Here is a 21,234-nt window from a genome sequence, read left to right on the forward strand (position 1 = left end):
GACTCAAGGTCAAGGAGAGAGAAAAAGGTTCAGAAGGAGAATTTAGTCCCCAGTCACATGACATCCCATAGCCTATTTAGTTAGTAGAATTTCGTAAGTGTTCTATAAGGAAACTTGGTCGTGAGGTACGAAACAGGTAGCTCAATATCAGGTAAAAAATTCCCGTTTTTTTCCCTTTACTACTCCATTATTATGTTTAATTAATAGGGCAAGTTGTAAAAAAAAATCATTAACAATAATGTTGTTTACATCTTATAATATTTTAGAATTAATTTTAAAAATTATGTTAAAAATTGCGGGATTTCTTAAGAATTTTGAGCGTTATTCGGTAGTTTGTTCGAAGAGATTTGGCCAAAATATATATAATAAACATTTTTACATCCTTGTCAGTTATGTATTTATATGGAAGGCAAGTCGCTCTGTTTTACTCTAGGGAAATCCTACTGGCATGCTCCCAACGCTCGAAAGATATAAGAAATTTTCTTCCTGTCAATAGTTGTAATTTTAGTTACACTATAATGTATGTAAAAATAGATATTCTCCTCCCTTCCTCTTAAGTAATTATAATATTTTTCTTTCTTTCTTTTTATTTATTTGACATTATATATTATACACATACTTTTATAATTTAGAGGAAACATTAACTATTAAAGTAACTAGTCAGGAATATTATGATAAGTTAGTTGACTATTCGATGATGAAGATTTATGCAATGGCTACCGTAAAAGAAACCAGANTTTTCTTCCTGTCAATAGTTGTAATTTTAGTTACACTATAATGTATGTAAAAATAGATATTCTCCTCCCTTCCTCTTAAGTAATTATAATATTTTGAATTCTGCTGAATTTACAAAATTCCCTGTTGAAGTTCACTCTTTAAATCTTTTAGAGTGATTTAGTATTATGTTTCTTACTATTTACAGCAACTAAATTTAGTTTTTAAGTAAAATATATAGAAAATTATATCTTGAAATACTTTCTAATTAAAGTTTTATATGAATTTAGTTATTTGAGCTGATTATAATTCATCTTCTCATTACTTTTACATCCTATATCTAGACACAACTTTACATTTAAGCGAAATAATCTGTAGTGTAGGAGGGCCTTTTACTGCAAGGCTACAGTTTAGGGCCTTGTGCATTATTGCTTGGTGGAGAAGGGCCTGCTTGTAATATTAAAGCTTAGAGCCATGACAAAATTCGAAATTTAGCCTTGCTTGCTTCTAAAGTTGAGAAACATTAGTCACATTGGTATAGTTTATATAACATTTACATGAAAAATGTAGGCCTACTACGCTTTAAAATCTGTTCATAAACAAAAATAATGGAAGGTTTAGTATAAAATTAAATAAGACATTCCTTTAAATATAATAAATTCCTTATCATTTACTGATTTAACAACATTTAAAGTATATTAAAAAACATAAAAAGCCTTCCTTTAGAGGTTTCTTCAGAGGATTCTACAGAAAAACCCCTTCCTTCACAGGAAATATTTAAATAATAAAAAAGAATATTAAAGAAATAAAGAATTATTAAATTTTAGTACCTTATTAAGATAGATTTTAATATTTAAAGTAGATTATTCATTTTAAATCCTGTTTATCAATTGTTCGAATATTGAAACAAAAATGAATAACTTTATATAATTTTATTTCGTAGATAAATAATAAACTTATAACATTTTTACTTGCTTGTTAACCTTAACATTTCATTTTATATAAAAACAAATTTATACGTAATAACCGTGACTTAGTAAATAAAAATCCATTTTATTATTAAGGAAATTACTTTCGCAACGAGACTTGTTAATGCCCATTATTCTAAGAATAGCAGAATACATTACTACAGTAATACTATGTTTGCTTTGGCTTTTGATTAGGAATTTGTAATTTATTATTTTTACGTAAGTTGTATTTTTTACCTTGGTGATTTTATTAGTGATTTTTTTCTACTTTCCCAACTATTATATAATAGAAGGAAAGTATGACAATCAGTTAAAAAACGACACAAAAGATTTTAACATTTTTGGACTCTGGGACCTTGAAACATCGAAAAATTGTTTTAAAAATGTTAGTTTGTTTTGTATTTATGTTAGTTTATGCGCGTGAGGAGTGAGTGTTTGTGAGTGTGAGTGTGGGGGCACGATTTTGATTGCCTACTTTAAAACTTAATAACTCTCGTGCTTTTTATTCTAAATTTCTGAAATTTTTCAGAGAGGTTTGCGTAGTAGGAGGAAATATTTCTGGAAATTTTCAGGAAAATTGAACCATTAGTTCGGGAGATACGGTCCTAACACTCTTATCGTCTTTCGAACCGATCTGAAGGCTTAAAAGTAATGGTAGCAATGACTAGGGATGAAAACAAATAAAGAATGCCGGGAAAGTCCAGCTTCTTTATTAGTAATCTGGCTATATTAGGTGACCATATGTTCCGGTTTCTTCGGGACAATCCCAGATTTCTTCTGTTTTTAAACCTCAAAAACAGAATGAAATTTTGAATAAAACTATTTTATAGGTCTTCTAATGCAACGTAACCAATTTATAGGTCGATATATAAGTAATTAAAAAATAATTATTTAAGTTTAGTCATTTTACACTCATTTTTCACTCACTCGCTCTTAAAAACTGTTCCGGTTTGAGGGATAAACAACACACTGATTCTCAACTTTATATTAGAACTATAAAAAAAAAGGAGAGAAAATAACACTCCATATTTAGTCGTTAATTCCAGTTTACCAAGTTATATAATAGATATTTATAAGACACGTTTATTTTGTCTGAATAATTTTACGTCAAATTGACGTCATCATCTTATTTTCTCATAAGAAAATTGCAAGAATGATGTCAAATTGACGTAATAATATACTGTATTCGAACTAAACATGTGTCCGTAATGGTAATAACAGTTCTAGTTTACAATGCATATCCAATCAGAAATCATATAACTTTAATTTTTATTTGTTCTGTTTACCCAGTTTAATAGCTTATTATACGAATCGATACATTCACAATAAATGTAATTTCGTATACAGTATTTATTTGTTTCAAAGTATTAAAACTGTATAGGGAAGGTTTATAGTCAAGCCCAGATAGAGAGGTCTGATGGGCTTCTCTGAGACTATCTGGTTTATCAGGACCTCTCTATCTGGGAATCTATCGGGTTTATCAGGACCTCTTTATCTGGGATCGCTCTGGGAATCTATCTGGTTTAACAGATTCCCAGATAGAAAAGTCCCGATAAACCAGATAGATTCCCAGATAGAGAGGCCCTATCTGGTTTATCAGGACCTTTCTATCTAAGGTTCCGGACACAAGAAGCATTCAAAATTTAGTTCCTTTTTTTTTAATATTGAAGGTGATAAAAATTAAAACCTGATTTTATTTTATTTATATATGTTTATGGATTACTTTTATGTAAAAAAACATATAAAATTGATAAAAATTAAAACCTGTTTACATTTTATTTGCATATATTTATGGTTTGCTGATCTATTTTATGTAAGAAAAACATATGAAAGTGATAAAAATTAAAATCTGTTTTCAATTTATTTGTATATTTATATGGATTTTTGTGAAGGATGAGGTATCACATCTGTGACTAACTCGAGCCTCATCTCATCTCTCTCAGGTATTGCTTATAGTTGTACAGTGTAAAATCGAATTAACCTTATTATTCTATAAAATATTAATTAACTATAAATTAATAAATGAGAATTATAAATCTGATGATTTAATTAATTAAATCTAATTTTTTAATTTATATTTCTTATTAAACTAAGTTTGTGTAGATATTTTTTATGTTAAAATAATCATTTATTAAGTCAACAAGTAAAATAATAATTGTATTTATTTATTTTTTTTGCATTTTAAGAGGTCCTAAGTCCAAAAAGTGTAAAATATTGGGGGGTGATTTTTTGACCGCTCGCCATACTTTCTCTCTGTTAGCCGGGAAAGCAAAATTTCTTATTCTATTATTATTTTATCAATAAAAAAAAAAAAAACATTTTAACGAATCGGACAGACAGACAATTTAGAAAGACAGTTTTAGGTTAAACACTTGTCTATTTAGACAAGTGTTTGACATATAATCCAGTTTTAAGTACTTGTCGTTGCCATTACGTAACACTGCAAATTTGTTTATTTGACGAGATACGGAGTATAAGGAGCAAACCTACGCGTAAGTGTACGCGATGTCGTATGACGTTTGAAAATAAACTTATAAAATTATATCTAAACAAAATTTATGTTTAAATTAATATATTATTAAATTAATTTTTCGAATAAATAGTTGTTTAACTACATCTATTATTCGTAAGGAAAATAATAATATGGACAGATCCGGATAGAAGGGTCAAAGGTCAAAGGGGCTGTGAAAACAGCTAAAAAGCACTATTTGATATAGTTTGAGAATGTCGGCCATAACACTTCCCTCTGATGTTTAACTGTTCCATACAGATAAGATAGTGTTAAATTGTCGAAAATCACGACTAGTCGTCCACAGACCGAACTTATGTAATATAAGCACCATTAAATACAGGTAACTGTGGAATATGGACATAAGAAAAACAAGTTGGCAACTGTTTTATTCTTAGGTTTAACGTAAATGAATTATAGCATAGGCTTGAGAGATCGTCTCGTAACAGATTGGGGTCCTTATTAATTCCGTCTTCATACGCAAACACATTTAAGTGAAAATGAGATAAAGATTAATTTCTGTACATAAATTAACATGATATAAATTAAAATTTCGTTTTAGTAAATAACTAAAACGGGTTGTTTTCTGTCAGTTTTATTGAGTTTATTCATATATAAGGCGTTGGGAAAGTGATAGGGCCTGACATTCGTGATAGATTAGGCCTTTCCTAATTTCTCTCAGATCTTTTCAATTGTTCGATTGACGAATAAAACTTCGAATTAAATATCCGAAATTGGTTTAAAAAAATAGCAAGTTTTTAAAAATATATATTTACATTATAAGTTAACTATATAAAACATTGTTTTCATTAAGACATTCTTGTAAATATTTATGATTTATTGTAACAAAGTGGTTTATTTGCATTTCCTCGAACAAGTATTTATAAGCAGTTTGCATAACATTTAATTTATTCAACAGGAAATAATATTTGTACGATTAAATGCAAAGACCTAAGTAGAAAAATGATTTTGATATTTCAATTATACATTTAAAATATATATAATTTGCAATATTTATTTATATTTGGAAGCAAAAAAAAAATTAATATGCATTTTAAAACGTTTTAGATCCAATAACCCGACAAGCATTCGATATTAAATAACCTTGGTAATTTTTTTTATTATTATTATTTTGCATACTAATTGACTAATTATTAAGTCACCTAAGTTGCTACTTCGCATTCCGCAAGTAACCGGAACCTCCGTCAGCAAATATTTATGTTTTTTTTGCTAATTATATTATGATTGGAAATGTCTAGTTTTCCACTTACAATGCTGACAGTTGCCAAAAAAAGTTCAAGGCTTTCGTAACTCTACGCGCTACATGTAATGTCAACCTTCGATAAACAGCCTCTGTCATAAAATATTATATTTAATATTTTTAATTATGCATAAAATCGATATGTAAATAATAAAATTGCCTATTTTTATGGGTAATTTGATGTGTATTAATTACTACAAATGATGCTAAATTGGAATTCTATTTTATAAAATAGAATTAAATATTTGTTTAGTCCATTTTGAATTAAACAGATATTAAAAAAAAAACTTTATAAAATTTTAATCTTTGCAATTTTCTAGGACAAAATTCTTAGAAATTTCTCTTCCCGCATGGTTTGCAGGTTATTTTCAATCTCCTTTTAAGAAATATTTGGTAGGATTTCACCGCCCTTATTACAAAATGTTATTAAATATAATTTAAATTAATTTTAATCAACACGAAATTAATTTATTTTTACTTACCATACTCTGTTACAAGAACATATTAAGTCATTGTTTCAATACAAAGAGAAAAATCAAAACTGCATTTCAAGGACCTACGAATTACTTAAATATATTTCCTGTGTTTTTCTATTCAATCTATTTTGATTATGTTTAAATCTCTTCCATTTTTGAACATTCTTTTGAATTTATAAAGGAAACAATGAGACTAGAAATGGTTGAGATACCTCAGAGCATGAGAAAATCACACGATTAAATAATAACGTATTAATAAACCTCATTATTTTCATTGACCATACGTTTTATTTATAAAAATGATGCTTAATCTTTAAAAAAAACTAAAAAAAAATAATTATTTTGTACCTTTAGGAAGAGAGCCAATTTGTAAATATACAATAAGATATCTCAAGATGGACATCTCTATATCATGGACATCCTCGAAATTGGATGTATTTTTGTGGTACTACTAGTGTCTAACTTTGAGAGGTTTTCCTTATATAGTGGTCTTTCAAAGGATTGGATTGGATTAATAGAATAAGGCAACTCAACGAGTAGGCAATCTGCCAAAGGAATGTGCCTTTCGGAAAAACTTTTATGAGAAATTTGACCAAATTTACATGTTAGACATGCAAATAAAATTGGAAAGCTCCACGCTACCAATCCGTTGGTCAAGTGTGAACCCACGACCAAGTAACAGTGGTTTCATTTACTTGGCTACTAATGGGCACGACTCTCAAAGAACTGAGTTAAATCATTCCTAATATCTAGAGTATAAAGAATAGCAAGCAAAGTCTAACAAAAAGTTCACTATATCGAATGGTCTTATATAGTAGAGTCCTACATTTCAGTAGGGACCCTATTATATTCGATTTTCTCACACTTCAATGACGAAATCTCCGATTCCGTATTAAAACAGCGCTTCCTTTATTTATAAAAATCCAAACGTCATTCTTTTATCAATTATTACGAGGTTTAAATTAGTTAACGTTAACCTGTTCTAATTAACGTACGTTTCCCAGAAAAATATAATAAAAGAGGTCATATGAGTATCGAGCAAACAGGAAGTGGTAAAGGGAGTAAACGGTAAATTTAAAAGAAACATCTGTTTAAGGTAGAATTTAATCGAGAGTAATTTAAAATTGTAACATATGTTTGCGGTTTACCACCGACTAAAAATGGTATAAACAAAGAGGAATCGTTTAGTTCTTCGTCGAAAACTTTCGTGCAATTTATTTATTTCGAGAAATTAAGTTTATTCACACCCGAAATTATCTAGCTCATACTCGTTAAAAACTGATGTATGTTACTATTGGTAACTTACAGAATGTCCTTAATATAAAAATAGGTGACTAAGCGAAAGAAACGTACTGTTTATTATAAGGGTTTCAGTTTTCTCTTCTTATCGACGTCTGTATTGGAAGTTTGTTTTAAGAGAACTTTCAGATCTATTCGACTCGAAAAAGTAAGTTTATAGATTTTTCTCCAGTTTAGCAATAAATACTTCACAATTTTTCGTGAATTCTTTCACTCCGTGTCTAATTATTTCTTTATATTCCATTGTGTTCAGATTGTGTTGCTTGAATTCTTTCGAAAGATTTTTAGATATTGTTAATTATAATACCTATTTTTTTAATTCAATTTGATAATTGGGAGAATCAAATGAAAGTAGGACATGGGAAATTACGAAAAACAATCATCTTAATGGATTAGATTCAAATCCTCACAGTGGAATTCTTCCTCATTAAGTGGCAAACATTCGGTTAAAGACTTTTTTACTTCCTAAATAAGAAAAAAATATATATATTTATTCTTGTATTAGAACCAAATTCACTGATTGAGTATTGTTAAAAAAGATAAGTGTCACCATAAGTCATACATTGAATGCCCTATGACACTTGTATGACTCTTTATTTAGCTGAAAACGCGATTCAAAGTGTTGTTAATTTTTTCTTGTTTTAAATGGAATTAATGTAAATATGGCGATGCGAAATAAAATTTATTAAAATTACATTATATAATTGTTTTTTTTTTTCTGTAATAGGTAAATATGACTACACGCCCGAGAGGTTCGAATTATGGACGTTCTAGGAGTATGGATCCTGAAAAGGAACATAAAATAAGAGAAATGGAAAGATTGAGAGAAGAATATTTGAAGAGAAAAAGAGAAGAAATGTTGAGAGAACAGGCTTTGAAAAGTAAAACATTAATTCATTTAGTACTTTAAATCTAACTTATATGTAGTGTAGGCTCTGATCGATAAAATTGTGTGGCCGCATAAGATGCCAAGAGACAATACACACGAAATTTACACTATTTACACTCATGGCACCAAAACTTCTTGCATAAGAGTGCTGATAAGGCTAGAGTCGGTATTGCTTATATGTATTAAGAGAGACAATACACACGAAATTTACACTATTTACACTCATGGCACCAAAACTTCTTGCATAAGAGTGCTGATAAGGCTAGAGTCGGTATTGCTTATATGTATTAAATACTCTTTAAATTAAAGACTTAATTGAGCGTATTTAATGACTTTCAGGTGGAGGAAAAACTCTCGAAGTTGACGTTGTGGAATTGTATGCTAAAGATAATGCCTTAGATCACAACACATCCCGATATGATCTTTTAAATGGCAAAGATGCACCTGCAATTTTTAGACGTGGCCAACTTTTCTACATGTGTATACGATTCAAGCGAAATTTTGATCTCAGTCAGGATAAAATAAAACTGATATTTTTAATAGGCAAGTTAAAATTTACAATATTTTAAAACGTTTTGATAATACTTAAACGTTATTTCAATGCTCCAATGTATTAATTTTTTTAAATTAAATTTATAAATAGATAAATAACTTTTCGATTTTCCAGGGCCTCAACCACAAGTTAGTAAAGGAACTTTGGTTCAATTGCCCATAACTGGAAATCAATCGTTTACGAAACCAAAATCTCAATGGGACATACGATTGCACCATCAAGAACAAGCAATTATACATCTGCAGGTTCAGATTGCAACTAAAGCCATTGTTGGAGTCTGGTCTTTAAACATTGAAACTACCCACCCAAGTAGCACTGTTCCTTCGCATTTTCAAGCAAGCAAAAATATTTACATCCTTTTCAATCCTTGGTGTAAAGGTAAGTAACTTTGTAACTTCAAGTTATGAAAATGATCTGAATAGCTACACACTTCTATAATGAAATTGGGCTTATAATGAATTAAATTCCGTTTTATATGAATTCCATGTTGTACGAGTCACTTAGATTTTACAAATACGTGTGCCGGGCTGTGAACGGTTCACGTATTTGTAAAATCTAAGTGACTCGTACAACATGAAATTCATATAAAACGGAATTATCTATAGTGTTGTAGGGGATCTACTGTATATAATTATTATTTATATATCAAATATTTTAAATAGTAACTGATAAGAGTGAATAGCATAGAAAGTATTCGTTGTTTTATGAGGTAGTAGAGATTATGATTCACCGTCCTGAGCACTAAGAGGGCCTTTTTATAAAGCCCATAGTAGATTCAGCCAGGCCAAAAATGAGGTAGCTGGGTGGTGAGGGATTGGTCCGACATATCCGGACGGACCTGAAAAATTTCCGAGGTTTTTTCGACCCCGAAAATTGCCACATTAACTGCTCGGTCATCTGGCTTAAATTTGATGTGGATGAGTCGACACTTCGACATCTTTTCCGGGCAGTCCCTAACCGATTACGTACCAGCAGACCTACAGTAACTTGCTCAACCAATCCTCCACCGAAATATTCCCGTCAATCAAACCGTTCGAGGTTCCTGGATTTCCTGGATGGCGTATTTAAAAACTTTTTCCGCCCTGTGAGCATAAGAGGGCCTCTTTTAGCAAGACCATTATGGATTCGACCAGGCCCACAATGGAGCAATGGCTGGTGAGGGACGGGATCCGACATATTCAGACCGACCATCGTCCTTCTCATAGAAAATAATGAACTTAACATGTCAATTATTTATGACAGGAAACTATTTATTCTTTTTAAATATTAAAACTAAAATTAAAACTCTCCTTCAAGCAGTCTTTGAAGAATGCTCCGTGAATGATTTGATATGAAATCTTATAAGGATCTAGATTTATTCTTTTCACCTGACCAAAAATTAGCATCTCGAGTCCGCAGGATGCTCATGATTGATCTATAACATAATCTTATAAATATAATAGGATCATATATTAATTTTATGCACTTTTCATGTGTTTTCCTTAATTTTAGTGATAAATTAGTGGGCCTATATTAACAATTGAAGAGATAAAAATGAAGGTGCTTAATTTTAAGATATTTTTATTCCAAAATTTTATTTAAAAAATCATTAATCGCGATTTTATTTACTATAAAAATGTTAATGTAAATAATTTGTTAATTAATTTCAACTTTTATACTTCATTATTATTGTTTTGTAGATGATGCTGTTTATATGGAAGACGAAGCGTGCAGAAACGAATACGTTCTTAATGAATCTGGTAAAATATTCGTGGGATCTCATAAAGCGCCGAAAGGCAGGAGATGGATTTATGGACAAGTATGATCTTATATAATAATCTGTTTCATTAAGAATATTTATACTTATTATATTATTGTCTTCGATTCAGTTTTCATCCGCCGCTTTACCAGCAGCTATGGCTATTTTAGAAGCATCTCCTCTGGATTACGTGGGCCGTGCAAATCCTGTTAAAGTAGTTAGAACAGTATCTGCAATGGTAAGTATATGAATTGGATTTTTTTAAAACTCTTTTCTTCCTGCGAGCACTAAGAGGGCTTTTTAGCAAGCCCATTATGGGTTCGGCCAGGCTCACAACGAGTGGTGGAGGATGAACGGGAATACCTAGACGGACTGCCTCACGAAAAATTCCTTGCATTTTCGACCCATCCTGATTCGATCCCTGGTACCCCAGAGCGGTAGGCTGCCATCCCACGATCAAATGCATGAATTAGTTTTAAAAGTGCATGTACAGTACTGTACATAAATTATATACCGATTAGTTCGCAATATTGAGAGTCAGATAAAAATAAGATTAAATAATTGCATTATAAATCGGATCTATGGTATAAGGCAAAGTAACACGTGGACGATCACTGCCCTCCCGAGGAGACACGTTTGCTCCGCTCCTTCGCCATGTTTGTGGTCTAGTTTCTGCTTGCTTAGCTTGCACGTGGTTTGTTATTTGCCAGGTTGGCAGCACTTATTTTCAATTTAAACTTAATAGAACTGCAGTATTTTTATATCAAAAACAAAGTTAAAAAAGATGCTTTTCTGGCGGATTATTCTCGCAGTCTGACAGGACAAGATGCTGCTTTATATGAAGAGAAAGTTTCATTATATCAAGGTGTCGATCCATACGAAGCCAACATCTTCGTTGTAGATCAAGAATCGTGGCCTGAAGTAGAATTTGGTGACATCATAAACTATTTGGTCTTGACGACAAATTACTACACTCTTTTACAAATGAAAGCTTAGAAATCTTTAGGAGACCCATAACTATCTTACAAGTGGCTGTGTTTCTCCTGATTATGTGCTTTTTCATAACGCTCCTGATATGCAGTTGGGTTGTGGCCACTCTCATACCCCATGTATAATGTTGGCACACAGTCTGGTGATGACTCATCATAAAATGAGGTTTTCCTTTAGGGTTAAAAACATTTTCAATAATATTATTAAAAAGAACGTACCATTATGGTATATTATATATAAAAAATAAATAAGAATTTGTCAGGAACAACTTGAAGGTTACTATGTAATGATTATTTGTTACTAATGTAAAAAAATAATCATTGTAAAAAGTAAAATCTTAAAGAAATGTTAATGTTGCTCATCAAAATAATCTAACTTAGCGCTAATATTTGTATATGAACAATGGAAATTATTGGTCTATATTTTAAAAAATGCACACACTTTTATTTATGTAAATTAGACTGGAAAGACAATCGGTTCAAAATTCATTTCTAATTCTTTATCTGCTAAGTGATTATCTTTGCTTAACGCTTTAATATTAACTCTATTGTATATTTATTACAAGCAGAGTCTAATAAAACAAACTGAAGGTGAAAAATAAATTAAAACACAATTATTATCTATTCAAACTAAAATCTGAGGTTAAAATTATTAACTTTATTTTGTTGATATTAACAAAGGGATTTATGCAACCGGCTTGTACACACTTTATGATACTCATGCAAAAGTTTATCTAATCATATATTGGTAACTAGTAACTGGTTTTAAAACATTTACTTGTTCATTAGTAATCAAATGTTATTGCTTACCTGAAATGAAATGTTTCTGTCAAATTCTTATATTACGACTTTCATTGTTTCCGAGAAGCGACCAGGAAAATGTTTGAAGTGCGATTCAAGGGGAAAAAACCGATGCCTCAATTCTACAACTCTCTGGATAGTGCCCAAATTGACGGCTGCTCCAAATAGCCGTAGATCAATAGGAGAGATTGGCAGATCTCCCGGTCTACTTTAAATCTTTTCCAATAATTGGAAGTGATAAATGATACTAAACGTGGTAAAATACGTAAGGAAGTCGGTTTTATGCTGAACATTGTTTTTTGTAGAACTGGTTTTATATAAAACGGAAGGGATGTCGATACACAGTACAATTTGTTTCTAACTTAATTTATGGTAAAGCCACCCGACGACGAAGTATTACGATATTGCCTCGTACGACCATTGCAATGCGGTAAGTCAAATTGCTACGTGCTCTGTCGTTATTTTAATGCGGTACACTAATTCAATCATTGGCAATTTTAATAATGTAAAGCCATCTGGATATTTTTCATTGTAATTATTATTTACTTTATCCGTATTGAAATTTTTCTGGTTAATTCTCGAGAGTCATGCAAATTGCTTTGTCGTGAAAGCTCCTCAGTTTGGGGTCCTTGATGACAAATAATGCCGGAAAATTTTAAAAAATGACGTTCTTTTGTTACTGAGTGAACTAGCATTACACCCAATCACACAGCAATTTACCACAGTGATATTCGCGACGAATAAACAATACAAGAACTCCAGCTAAAGCACGCGTAAACACAAATAAAACGTAAACAAATCACAAGATAGCGCCGGACTCATAGATAGCTCAAATCTCAAGATAGCTCATGCTCATGGCGTCATTCGTGATGTGGACTTGAAACCTCGCTATAGGAAATTGGCCCCTGTTTAGGTGTTAGACACGTAAAAATTTCCAAAAAATTCCACATGACCAGCAGGTGACCATCGAATAGGCCCAGTATTTAATGGTTTTATCCATTCGGCCACTGATGGGCACATTCTACAGCACCTTGCCAAATTATTAGACCCATTGACTAATATCATACTTTCTGTATTATTTTCTTCTCTTTTTTCATAATATTGTTTACGAAATGAGTATTTTTTTCATGTTATTCTTATTCTCTATTATATCCCAAACACTTCTAATAAATTTTTTATACCGCAACAATGTAAAATTTAAACAAAAAAACTCAATTTCTACTACAGAAAGGAAACTAATAGAGGTTCTTATTAAGGTATGGCAGCATAGCGCATTTATTTCTTATGATATAGAAGAACTACTGGCTCATTCAAAATACTAATTTTCATTTTTTGATTATTGGCGGATTAATTAAACTTTTCCAACTATTGTTATATTTAAATAACTTTTATTCATGAAATACCTTGTGTAGATTAATAGCGAAGATGATAATGGTGTCTTGAAAGGCCGATGGGATGGATCATACGACGATGGTACCGCGCCTTGGATCTGGACCGGAAGTACTGCCATTTTGGAGGAATATCTTCGAAATGGAGGAAATGCTGTTAAATACGGACAATGCTGGGTTTTCGCTGGAGTCTGTACCACCGGTATATTGTTTAAATTATTGTATTATTAATACTACTATTCTATGTATTATATTAATCATTATTGTATTTTAGTATGTCGTGCTTTGGGCATACCTTGTCGTCCGGTTACTAACTTCGTATCGGCTCACGATACTGACGATACGTTGACCATTGATAAATTTTTTGATCCCAAAGGAGAGAAAATGGAATTGAATGACGACTCTATTTGGTAAATGTACTTCACTTTCTTCTTTATTTGTAAATAACATACTTCAAATATTAAAATGAATGTTTTTAATTAAAGGAATTATCACGTTTGGAATGACTGTTGGATGACAAGACCCGATCTTCCTCCTGGTTACGGAGGTTGGCAAGCCGTAGATGCAACACCTCAAGAAACGAGTGATGGTAAATTTGAATCTGTAGTTGTGACCATGAATATTTTTTCGATGTAGACTTGTAAATGTAATTAAATCTTTAACATATCCATTGTTTAGGAGTTTATCAAACAGGACCCGCTTCACTAGAAGCCGTGAGAAGAGGTGAAGTTGGTTTTTCATATGATTCTCCTTTTGTGTTTTCCGAAGTAAATGCCGATATTATTCATTGGCAAAAGGACGATGATGCGCCAATTGGATGGAAAAAACTCAAAACTAACAAATATCAGCAAGTTGACTCTTTATAATTTTGATTTTTTTGTATAAAATGTAAAATAAAACGTTTACATTTAATATTTAATGAATTACAGTGTGGGTCGTTTCATTTTAACGAAAAAAGTAGGAGTTGAGGATCACAAAGGTGATACCGACGTAGAAAATATAATTAATCTCTACAAAAATGTCGAAGGTAAATAAAACAAATCTTTAAATGCTGTGTAATAAATAACTTCACAGCAATAATTTGCGATTCTATTTGGTTATTTAGGGACTGCAGAGGAAAGAATTGCTATAAGAAATGCCGCAACGTATGGTAATTTTACAGAACTGTTTGAGATGCCTGCAACAGGAGAAGAAGACGTATTCTTCGATATGTTGGAAATTGATCAAATTATGATCGGAGAACCATTTGATATTGTTTTGAAAATTGAAAATCTCAGCAACAGTGTCAGAACTATACACACTGTCATGTCGGCTAATACAGTTTATTATACAGGAATTAATGCACACGTGGTGAAGAAAGAAATTCGAAAATTAGTATTGAATCCACGTCAGAGTAATTATAATATTTTTCTTTCTTTCTTTTTATTTATTTGACATTATATATTATACACATACTTTTATAATTTAGAGGAAACATTAACTATTAAAGTAACTAGTCAGGAATATTATGATAAGTTAGTTGACTATTCGATGATGAAGATTTATGCAATGGCTACCGTAAAAGAAACCAGACAAACTTGGACAGAAGAAGATGATTTTGCTGTTGAAAAGCCAAAATTGAAGCTTGAGGTAATCACAATAAACAATTTAGTAATAAGTAAAGTTTAATTGATGAATGAATCTCAAACAATGTATAGAGATAACAGACTTATCAAATTGCTATTGAAGACATCAAAATGACACTTCTATTAATATAATGCAACTTTATAACTGATAATATTGTTGCATTCTGTTGATAGAAGTGATTACTATAGTGTTTTGAGATTCATTCATCAACAATCATTGAGATAAGAAGCTCTTATAATACTATAAAATACAAAATATTATTGATATTTGAATAATTTTTAAATTTTCAAGTATTATCGTGATACATAATTATTTAATTCAGGTGTCTGGTCGTATCCAAGTGGGTAAACCATTCGATCTGATTGCATCTTTCGTCAATCCACTGGATAGAATACTTCAGGATTGTGTATTTATTATCGAAGGTCCTGGGCTCTCTGAACCCCATCGATTTTATTTCAGGCAAGATTTTCATTCATTAGACTAACTTAAATATACTTTTAGTAAAATATTAAACAAAAATTGTATTTACAGAGATATCAATCCAAAAGAGACAGCTGTTTATAAAGAATCATTTGTACCTTTTAAGGAAGGTAAGAGAAATATTGTGGTAATGTTCAGTTCACGTCAGTTAATAGAAGTTCAAGGTTCGATGGAAGTGGAAGTTGCACCTTAAAACCGTTTCAAAAGATTATTTTATGGCATATCTGAGGTTAAATTTTACTATTATAATAATACAGGATCAATATTTTAAATAATGGAATTCAGCTAACTAATAATTTATATGTAATAAAAGGCTGTACTAATAACAAATAATATTTTATAGCCCATTTTATAAAATATTTTGATGCGATAAATGATTGTTTTTCTTCTTGTATAAGGGAACGTTCACAAACCACGTAGCCTACTTAAGGGGAAGGAGGTAAATCAATAGCTACCATGGACCATTATAATGGGAAATGGGTCTGAGTCAGGTAGCATAGACTTATTTTTAATTAATAAATTGTTCTGAGTTTAAATATAGCATATTTCTGTTGAAAGTGTGTTATAGTTACGACGTCATGTGCATAGTATCAGGGAAACTATTATCAGAAGCAATTTTGAACAGAAGGGTCAATAAAATAGTAATATTGATCAAGTGATACCACAGCAACATAATTGCACAATTGGAAATATTTTTATTTAACTCATTATTACAAAAAAATTAATATGGAATGATATATAATATAATATAGTTATAAAATAAAAATGCATAAGTTTTTTCTTATGTAGTTTTCTTATGTAGTGTGGCGTGAATAACTGTGAATAATTGTAATTCTAATGTTTGCAACAACACAATAAAGGCAAATTTTAAAAGTTAAAAGAACTAGAAACATTTAAACAGGAAAAACCATTTTGAAAATAAAGTTAGCTACTGCGAGCTGTTACAATTGAAAATCTTGGGACAAGAATATATTAAATAATTTTTTCAAGTTTCAGGAAAATTCTCCCTAATACTTCCGAATTTTCTCTGTATTTTTCGGACAGACATTACACATTGATAGGCCAGTCTATAAGAAGTTATGGCTTATGAGTCTTCAAATTATATCTGCCGTATGTATATAGAAATTCGCCAAAATTCAACGAAGAAACAGTTAATACGTTTTTCCTAAGGTCTTCAATTGTTATTTGTAACTGATCCACGTGACTATTTTATTGTGTATTTTTCATGCGTGTTGCAAAAAAGTTTTCTCTATTCTACCTGATGTTTAATTTTATAAATAAAGTAAAAATATTTGAGAATCCGATTTCCTTGAACCACGCTGTTTTAGGGGTAGAGGCAAACATAGAATCATCAGGATGGAAGGAGGTGTCAAAATTTGCAAAATATTAGGCTCATGGGTTTGTGGATGTTCTCTAAGTGCCAATTCTGATATACCCAGTATTATAAAAATAAAAGAGTGAAAACATTAAATTATGTTTCAATATCTTTAATTGATTTAGATTAAGGAACCATAAATCTAAAGATTATTCGTATGCATCAACATAATAATCTCTTAACATCAAATCGGATTTTTAAAAATAAATGAAAATTTAATTTACTCAATAAACTATATACATTTTACAGTATAATTTATTCAAATTTATATATATTTTTACGAATTTCAATAAGTAATAGATTATTGAATTCTATCCAATCTAAGTTTAAAATCTTTAAAAAACAGATCTAAATATTAGTGACATAATCTTGTACGACATCTTGCTTCATGCGTGGATCTGTCCTGGAAATGATTTTATTTAAACGAATATTATATGTTGCCTTTAAAGTTTTTTGCTTTTTTATTTGTTTATTTATAAAAAATGCAATTAAACCAAACCAAAGAGGTGCAGCGGTAACTAAAAGTTGTGCTACTATAGGTACAGCTGTTAAATCTACATCCGGTTGTGGTACAGAAAGATGTAACAGGATGAAGGCCACGCTAGCATTTTGCAACGCAGTTTCGATTGAAACTGCCAAAATTTGTTGTCTAGTAAGTCTTGCTAACCAAGCAAACATCGCCCCAAAAGCATAACCGCTCCAAGCTACTGCTGTAGCTGCTATAAAGACATTCCAATTAAACAAGAAAAAAATGTGCAGGTAGCTATAAATTCCAATAGAGATGCCAACTGTCAGACAGATCACAGTAAAGGGACGTGATATTTTTCTTAATTTTTCTGCACATACGGGTCTGTATTTTTGTAAAAGGAGTCCCAAACCGACTGGAATACTTAATCCTAATAAGGATAAAACTATACTTTTATATGGCACCTGCAACACTCCGTCTCTAAATATTGTACCTCCCAACGTAAATATCCATAGTGGCATCATACCTAAAAGAATTATTTCCAATATTAAATCTTATAAATTTAATGCAGATATGTTAAAATATTCTCACCTATAGAAGCTATAGTGCTGACAAATGTCATAGTGACACTTAATTCTAGATCACCTCCGAATATCAAGGTCCAAAAATTGCTTACAGTTCCTCCAGGAGAACAACCTAGAACAAAAAGTCCCAGTCGCAAACTGTAGTCTGAAAGTAGCAATTTTCCGAATCCGAAAGAAGCCTGAAAGACGAAAAAAAAGTAACTTATAACTAGTTTCAATTAGAAATAACTCTATGAATTAATTGAAATTTATTTCAATCTTTCTGTGATAGAAATTTTTTTTATTTTATCAAATCCAAAAGTAAGAATATAAAACGAGACTTTAGGGTATTTGAAGCAATAATGTCGAACTTTTAAGTAGTAAACGTATTTCAGTTTTGCTTATTTTGAATAATTATGGTTTCAACCGTCCTCCATTGAAATGTATTTTTTAAAACTCTTTTCCTCCTGTGAGCACTACGAGAGCCTTTTTGTAAGCCTATTATGGATTTACATATTATTTAATAAATATTTATGACAAACTACATTGTTATAAATGTTCTTTGTTATACAGTACAATGTCTTCCTTTCTTGTATCCTACGGATATTTCATTTAGTAATACAATTAGCCAATATGGAAAAGAAAGCTTATCATATCCTAAATAAGAATTGACGTACAAATTAGGACATTAAATCAGCTGTTAAGGAGAACCATCTTGGGGATTAGAAGAGCAAAGTACGCCCGACGTCATTCGAAGCCGATTTCTTAAGATAACGCAATGCAATAGAATGAGAGAGATTGAGCCTCGAACAGATCAAGCTCAATCTCTCTCATTCCCTTCAGTCAATATAGAAAGGAATAGAGGGAAAAAATTAGGCTTTTAAAGAACATTTTAATTTGATTTATATTGAAGTTATGTACAAATTTACAATTGATATATAATGTATATTAGTTATAGGCCTATAATATAAACAAGACACTGTTACAAATTCCATCGATAATGACTATATATATATAGTATTAGTATATACAGTAAATACAGCTAATACTCGATAACATTATAAAATATTTAATTATCCGACGTTTAATTAAATTTAAATTCCAGTGGCGAATTGTGCTACAAGCAAAATAAAAAATTGATTTGAGCTCCGAACTTAAGAGTCTTAAATACAAATGTAATTGTATGTATATAAATAGAAAATTAAATAGACTCTTAAATTATCTCTAGATGCGTTAATTTTCCACTATTAAAATTGCATATTATAAAATGAAAAATATATCAGACATTAAATTGATAAACGATAAGCACTTAAAAAGTATCTTTACTTTCAGAAAAACAATTGTAATTCAAGATTTTTAATGTCAATAAATTCGTAACTTTCGAAAGAAAACATTAAACAAATGCTAAAATCGAATAGAAATTTTAAAAGTATTTTTGTTAAATATTTATATCATTAAATAAAGTTTCAATTTTATCAGTCAAATTGTCAACAACTCGTCTTTTGGAGTGGACTATTTTAATGAGATTAAAGTTACATGCGTTTAAATATAAAATGTCAAACAAATACAAATAAATAGCACAAAATATTGATATTATTAATAATATAACCTAAAGACTTGTTTTAATGGAAGTTATTCATAAAAATTATTAATTAGAAGAAGGATTTACATAAAAGAAGTATTTTTTACAAGCATTTTCAGTTGAAATTTTCTTTTTAAATTATCAATAATTTTATCTAATTTACACTCAATTTCATTCAGAATAATTACGATAAATTTAAAGTATTATAATTGATAAGAAGAATTATCAAATGAACTTACCAAGGGCATAAAGAGGAATTGACATCCCAAACCAATGATGGCGGCCGTTGGTTTCTTTAACACTCCTTTAATGTCTTCAATTGACAAATGACAACCCATGTTGATATTGTTGAGGAGCACTAATGCCAATACGATTATAATAAAAACATTGTGGATAGTAGTATGTTTCTTGATTATATTCATAACATAAATCCCAGATATTTCGTTAATTTCATTATTTAAACAATTAAAACTATTTTCGCATTCGCTGCAATTGAATCTAAAGAAGCATTTCCGTTTAAGAGTCCATAACAATTGATTATGACCTATCCTCAAGTTTTTAATAGTAAAGGTGAAATTATTATCCATTTCGGAAGGTTGTAATTCAATACAGGAATTCTCCACGATTTCCACTAGCTGAGGGAATTTTGAATTAATTTCAAAGATCAACATCTGTGCGCTCGACGTGTCCCATTTTAATGCTTTCGATTGATTCTTCCATTCATCCGGATGAGATGAATTATATTCTTGTGAATAGAGTATGCTAAACGTTATCACGTTCACGTTATTCAATTGACCCTCTTCCAGATGAGGAGGAAAGAATTTTAATCCTTCGATTCGAAGCATCTGTTTGGCTGTCGAGATTTTCACAAATATTAATAAACTAAAGCACAGGCAAGATGTCCAGAGCATCATTCATCTATCGATAGTTAAAACTTTTAAAATACAAACATATCCATCAATCGGAATCGCAAATACATTGAGATAAAATTAAATGCTGTAATACATGCGACCTTTGTTCCTGACATTTAATTAACTGATAAGCGGTTCAAGGATAAAAATCTTATTTAAAATTTGTTTGCAGTGAACTCGTAAGAAGTTTTTTGATAATATCTTTAGATTTCCCAGAGAATAAATAAGTATTTAATTAATTATTATTATATTTTATAGTGACATTATGTACTTATGTGTAAAGTGTATACTCTACTAATTAATTTTTAATAATTGGATGAATATATAGAATATATTACACAGTGGCGCGTTATAGCTTTATAGGGCTCAAAAAAAATTTGAATTAGGGACTGTGATTTGTACAGTGTTGACTTCAGACATTTTTCTTCGAGGGAATTTTTTGAGGGAAATATTTTCTTATAAAAGATTAATTTGGGGCTCCTGTTTGTGGAGGCCCCAGACCAATCTTTCTGCTCATAGGATATTACCCTAGGGACTGTGATTTGTACAGTGTTGACTTCAGACATTTTTCTTCGAGGGAATTTTTTGAGGGAAATATTTTCTTATAAAAGATTAATTTGGGGCCCCTGTTTGTGGAGGCCCCAGA

At 30.6% G+C, this 21,234-nt stretch overlaps 3 protein-coding genes across 3 annotated transcripts in view; 1 reads left to right on the forward strand and 2 right to left on the reverse strand.

Annotated features, from left to right (window-relative positions):
• LOC111625941 (transmembrane protein 231-like) overlaps positions 1 to 12,447 on the reverse strand; it is a 29,575-nt gene extending 17,128 nt beyond the window's left edge. The window contains exon 1 of the mRNA XM_023369204.1: positions 12,207 to 12,447. The gene's annotated coding sequence lies outside the window, so the exon portion shown is untranslated. The remainder of the gene's footprint in view (positions 1 to 12,206) is intronic.
• On the forward strand, positions 17 to 17,162 carry LOC111625939 (hemocyte protein-glutamine gamma-glutamyltransferase-like). Its single transcript, XM_023369202.1, has 15 exons — positions 17 to 151; positions 7,955 to 8,108; positions 8,456 to 8,659; positions 8,784 to 9,047; positions 10,349 to 10,467; positions 10,538 to 10,645; positions 13,610 to 13,787; positions 13,860 to 13,995; positions 14,071 to 14,174; positions 14,264 to 14,432; positions 14,515 to 14,612; positions 14,691 to 14,978; positions 15,054 to 15,214; positions 15,534 to 15,670; positions 15,743 to 17,162. Exons 2-15 carry the CDS (start codon positions 7,961 to 7,963, stop codon positions 15,882 to 15,884), a joined length of 2,256 nt encoding a protein of 751 aa, XP_023224970.1. The 5' UTR covers positions 17 to 151; positions 7,955 to 7,960; the 3' UTR covers positions 15,885 to 17,162.
• A 98-nt stretch (positions 17,163 to 17,260) lies between these two features.
• LOC111625940 (sodium/bile acid cotransporter-like) lies at positions 17,261 to 20,993 on the reverse strand. Its single transcript, XM_023369203.1, has 3 exons — positions 19,917 to 20,993; positions 18,124 to 18,295; positions 17,261 to 18,058 (listed from the first exon to the last, which is right to left on the reverse strand). Exons 1-3 carry the CDS (start codon positions 20,589 to 20,591, stop codon positions 17,415 to 17,417), a joined length of 1,491 nt encoding a protein of 496 aa, XP_023224971.1. The 5' UTR covers positions 20,592 to 20,993; the 3' UTR covers positions 17,261 to 17,414.
• Positions 20,994 to 21,234: the final 241 nt, after the last annotated feature.

This window comes from Centruroides sculpturatus, unplaced genomic scaffold, assembly GCF_000671375.1.
Source record: "Centruroides sculpturatus isolate CEXI.00-Female unplaced genomic scaffold, Cexi_2.0 scaffold448, whole genome shotgun sequence".
NCBI lineage: Eukaryota > Metazoa > Arthropoda > Arachnida > Scorpiones > Buthidae > Centruroides > Centruroides sculpturatus.

Excerpts from the sequence above, each read along its gene's own strand:
- LOC111625939 (XM_023369202.1), top strand. The coding sequence starts at position 7,961 with ATGACTACACGCCCGAGAGGTTCGAATTATGGACGTTCTAGGAGTATG. Across the intron at positions 8,109-8,455 it reads GAGAGAACAGGCTTTGAAAA|GTGGAGGAAAAACTCTCGAA; the intron begins GTAAAACATTAA and ends AATGACTTTCAG. Across the intron at positions 14,979-15,053 it reads AGTATTGAATCCACGTCAGA|AGGAAACATTAACTATTAAA; the intron begins GTAATTATAATA and ends TTTATAATTTAG.
- LOC111625940 (XM_023369203.1), bottom strand. The coding sequence starts at position 20,591 with ATGATGCTCTGGACATCTTGCCTGTGCTTTAGTTTATTAATATTTGTG. Across the intron at positions 18,296-19,916 it reads AATTCCTCTTTATGCCCTTG|GCTTCTTTCGGATTCGGAAA; the intron begins GTAAGTTCATTT and ends TTCGTCTTTCAG. Across the intron at positions 18,059-18,123 it reads CAGCACTATAGCTTCTATAG|GTATGATGCCACTATGGATA; the intron begins GTGAGAATATTT and ends TAATTCTTTTAG.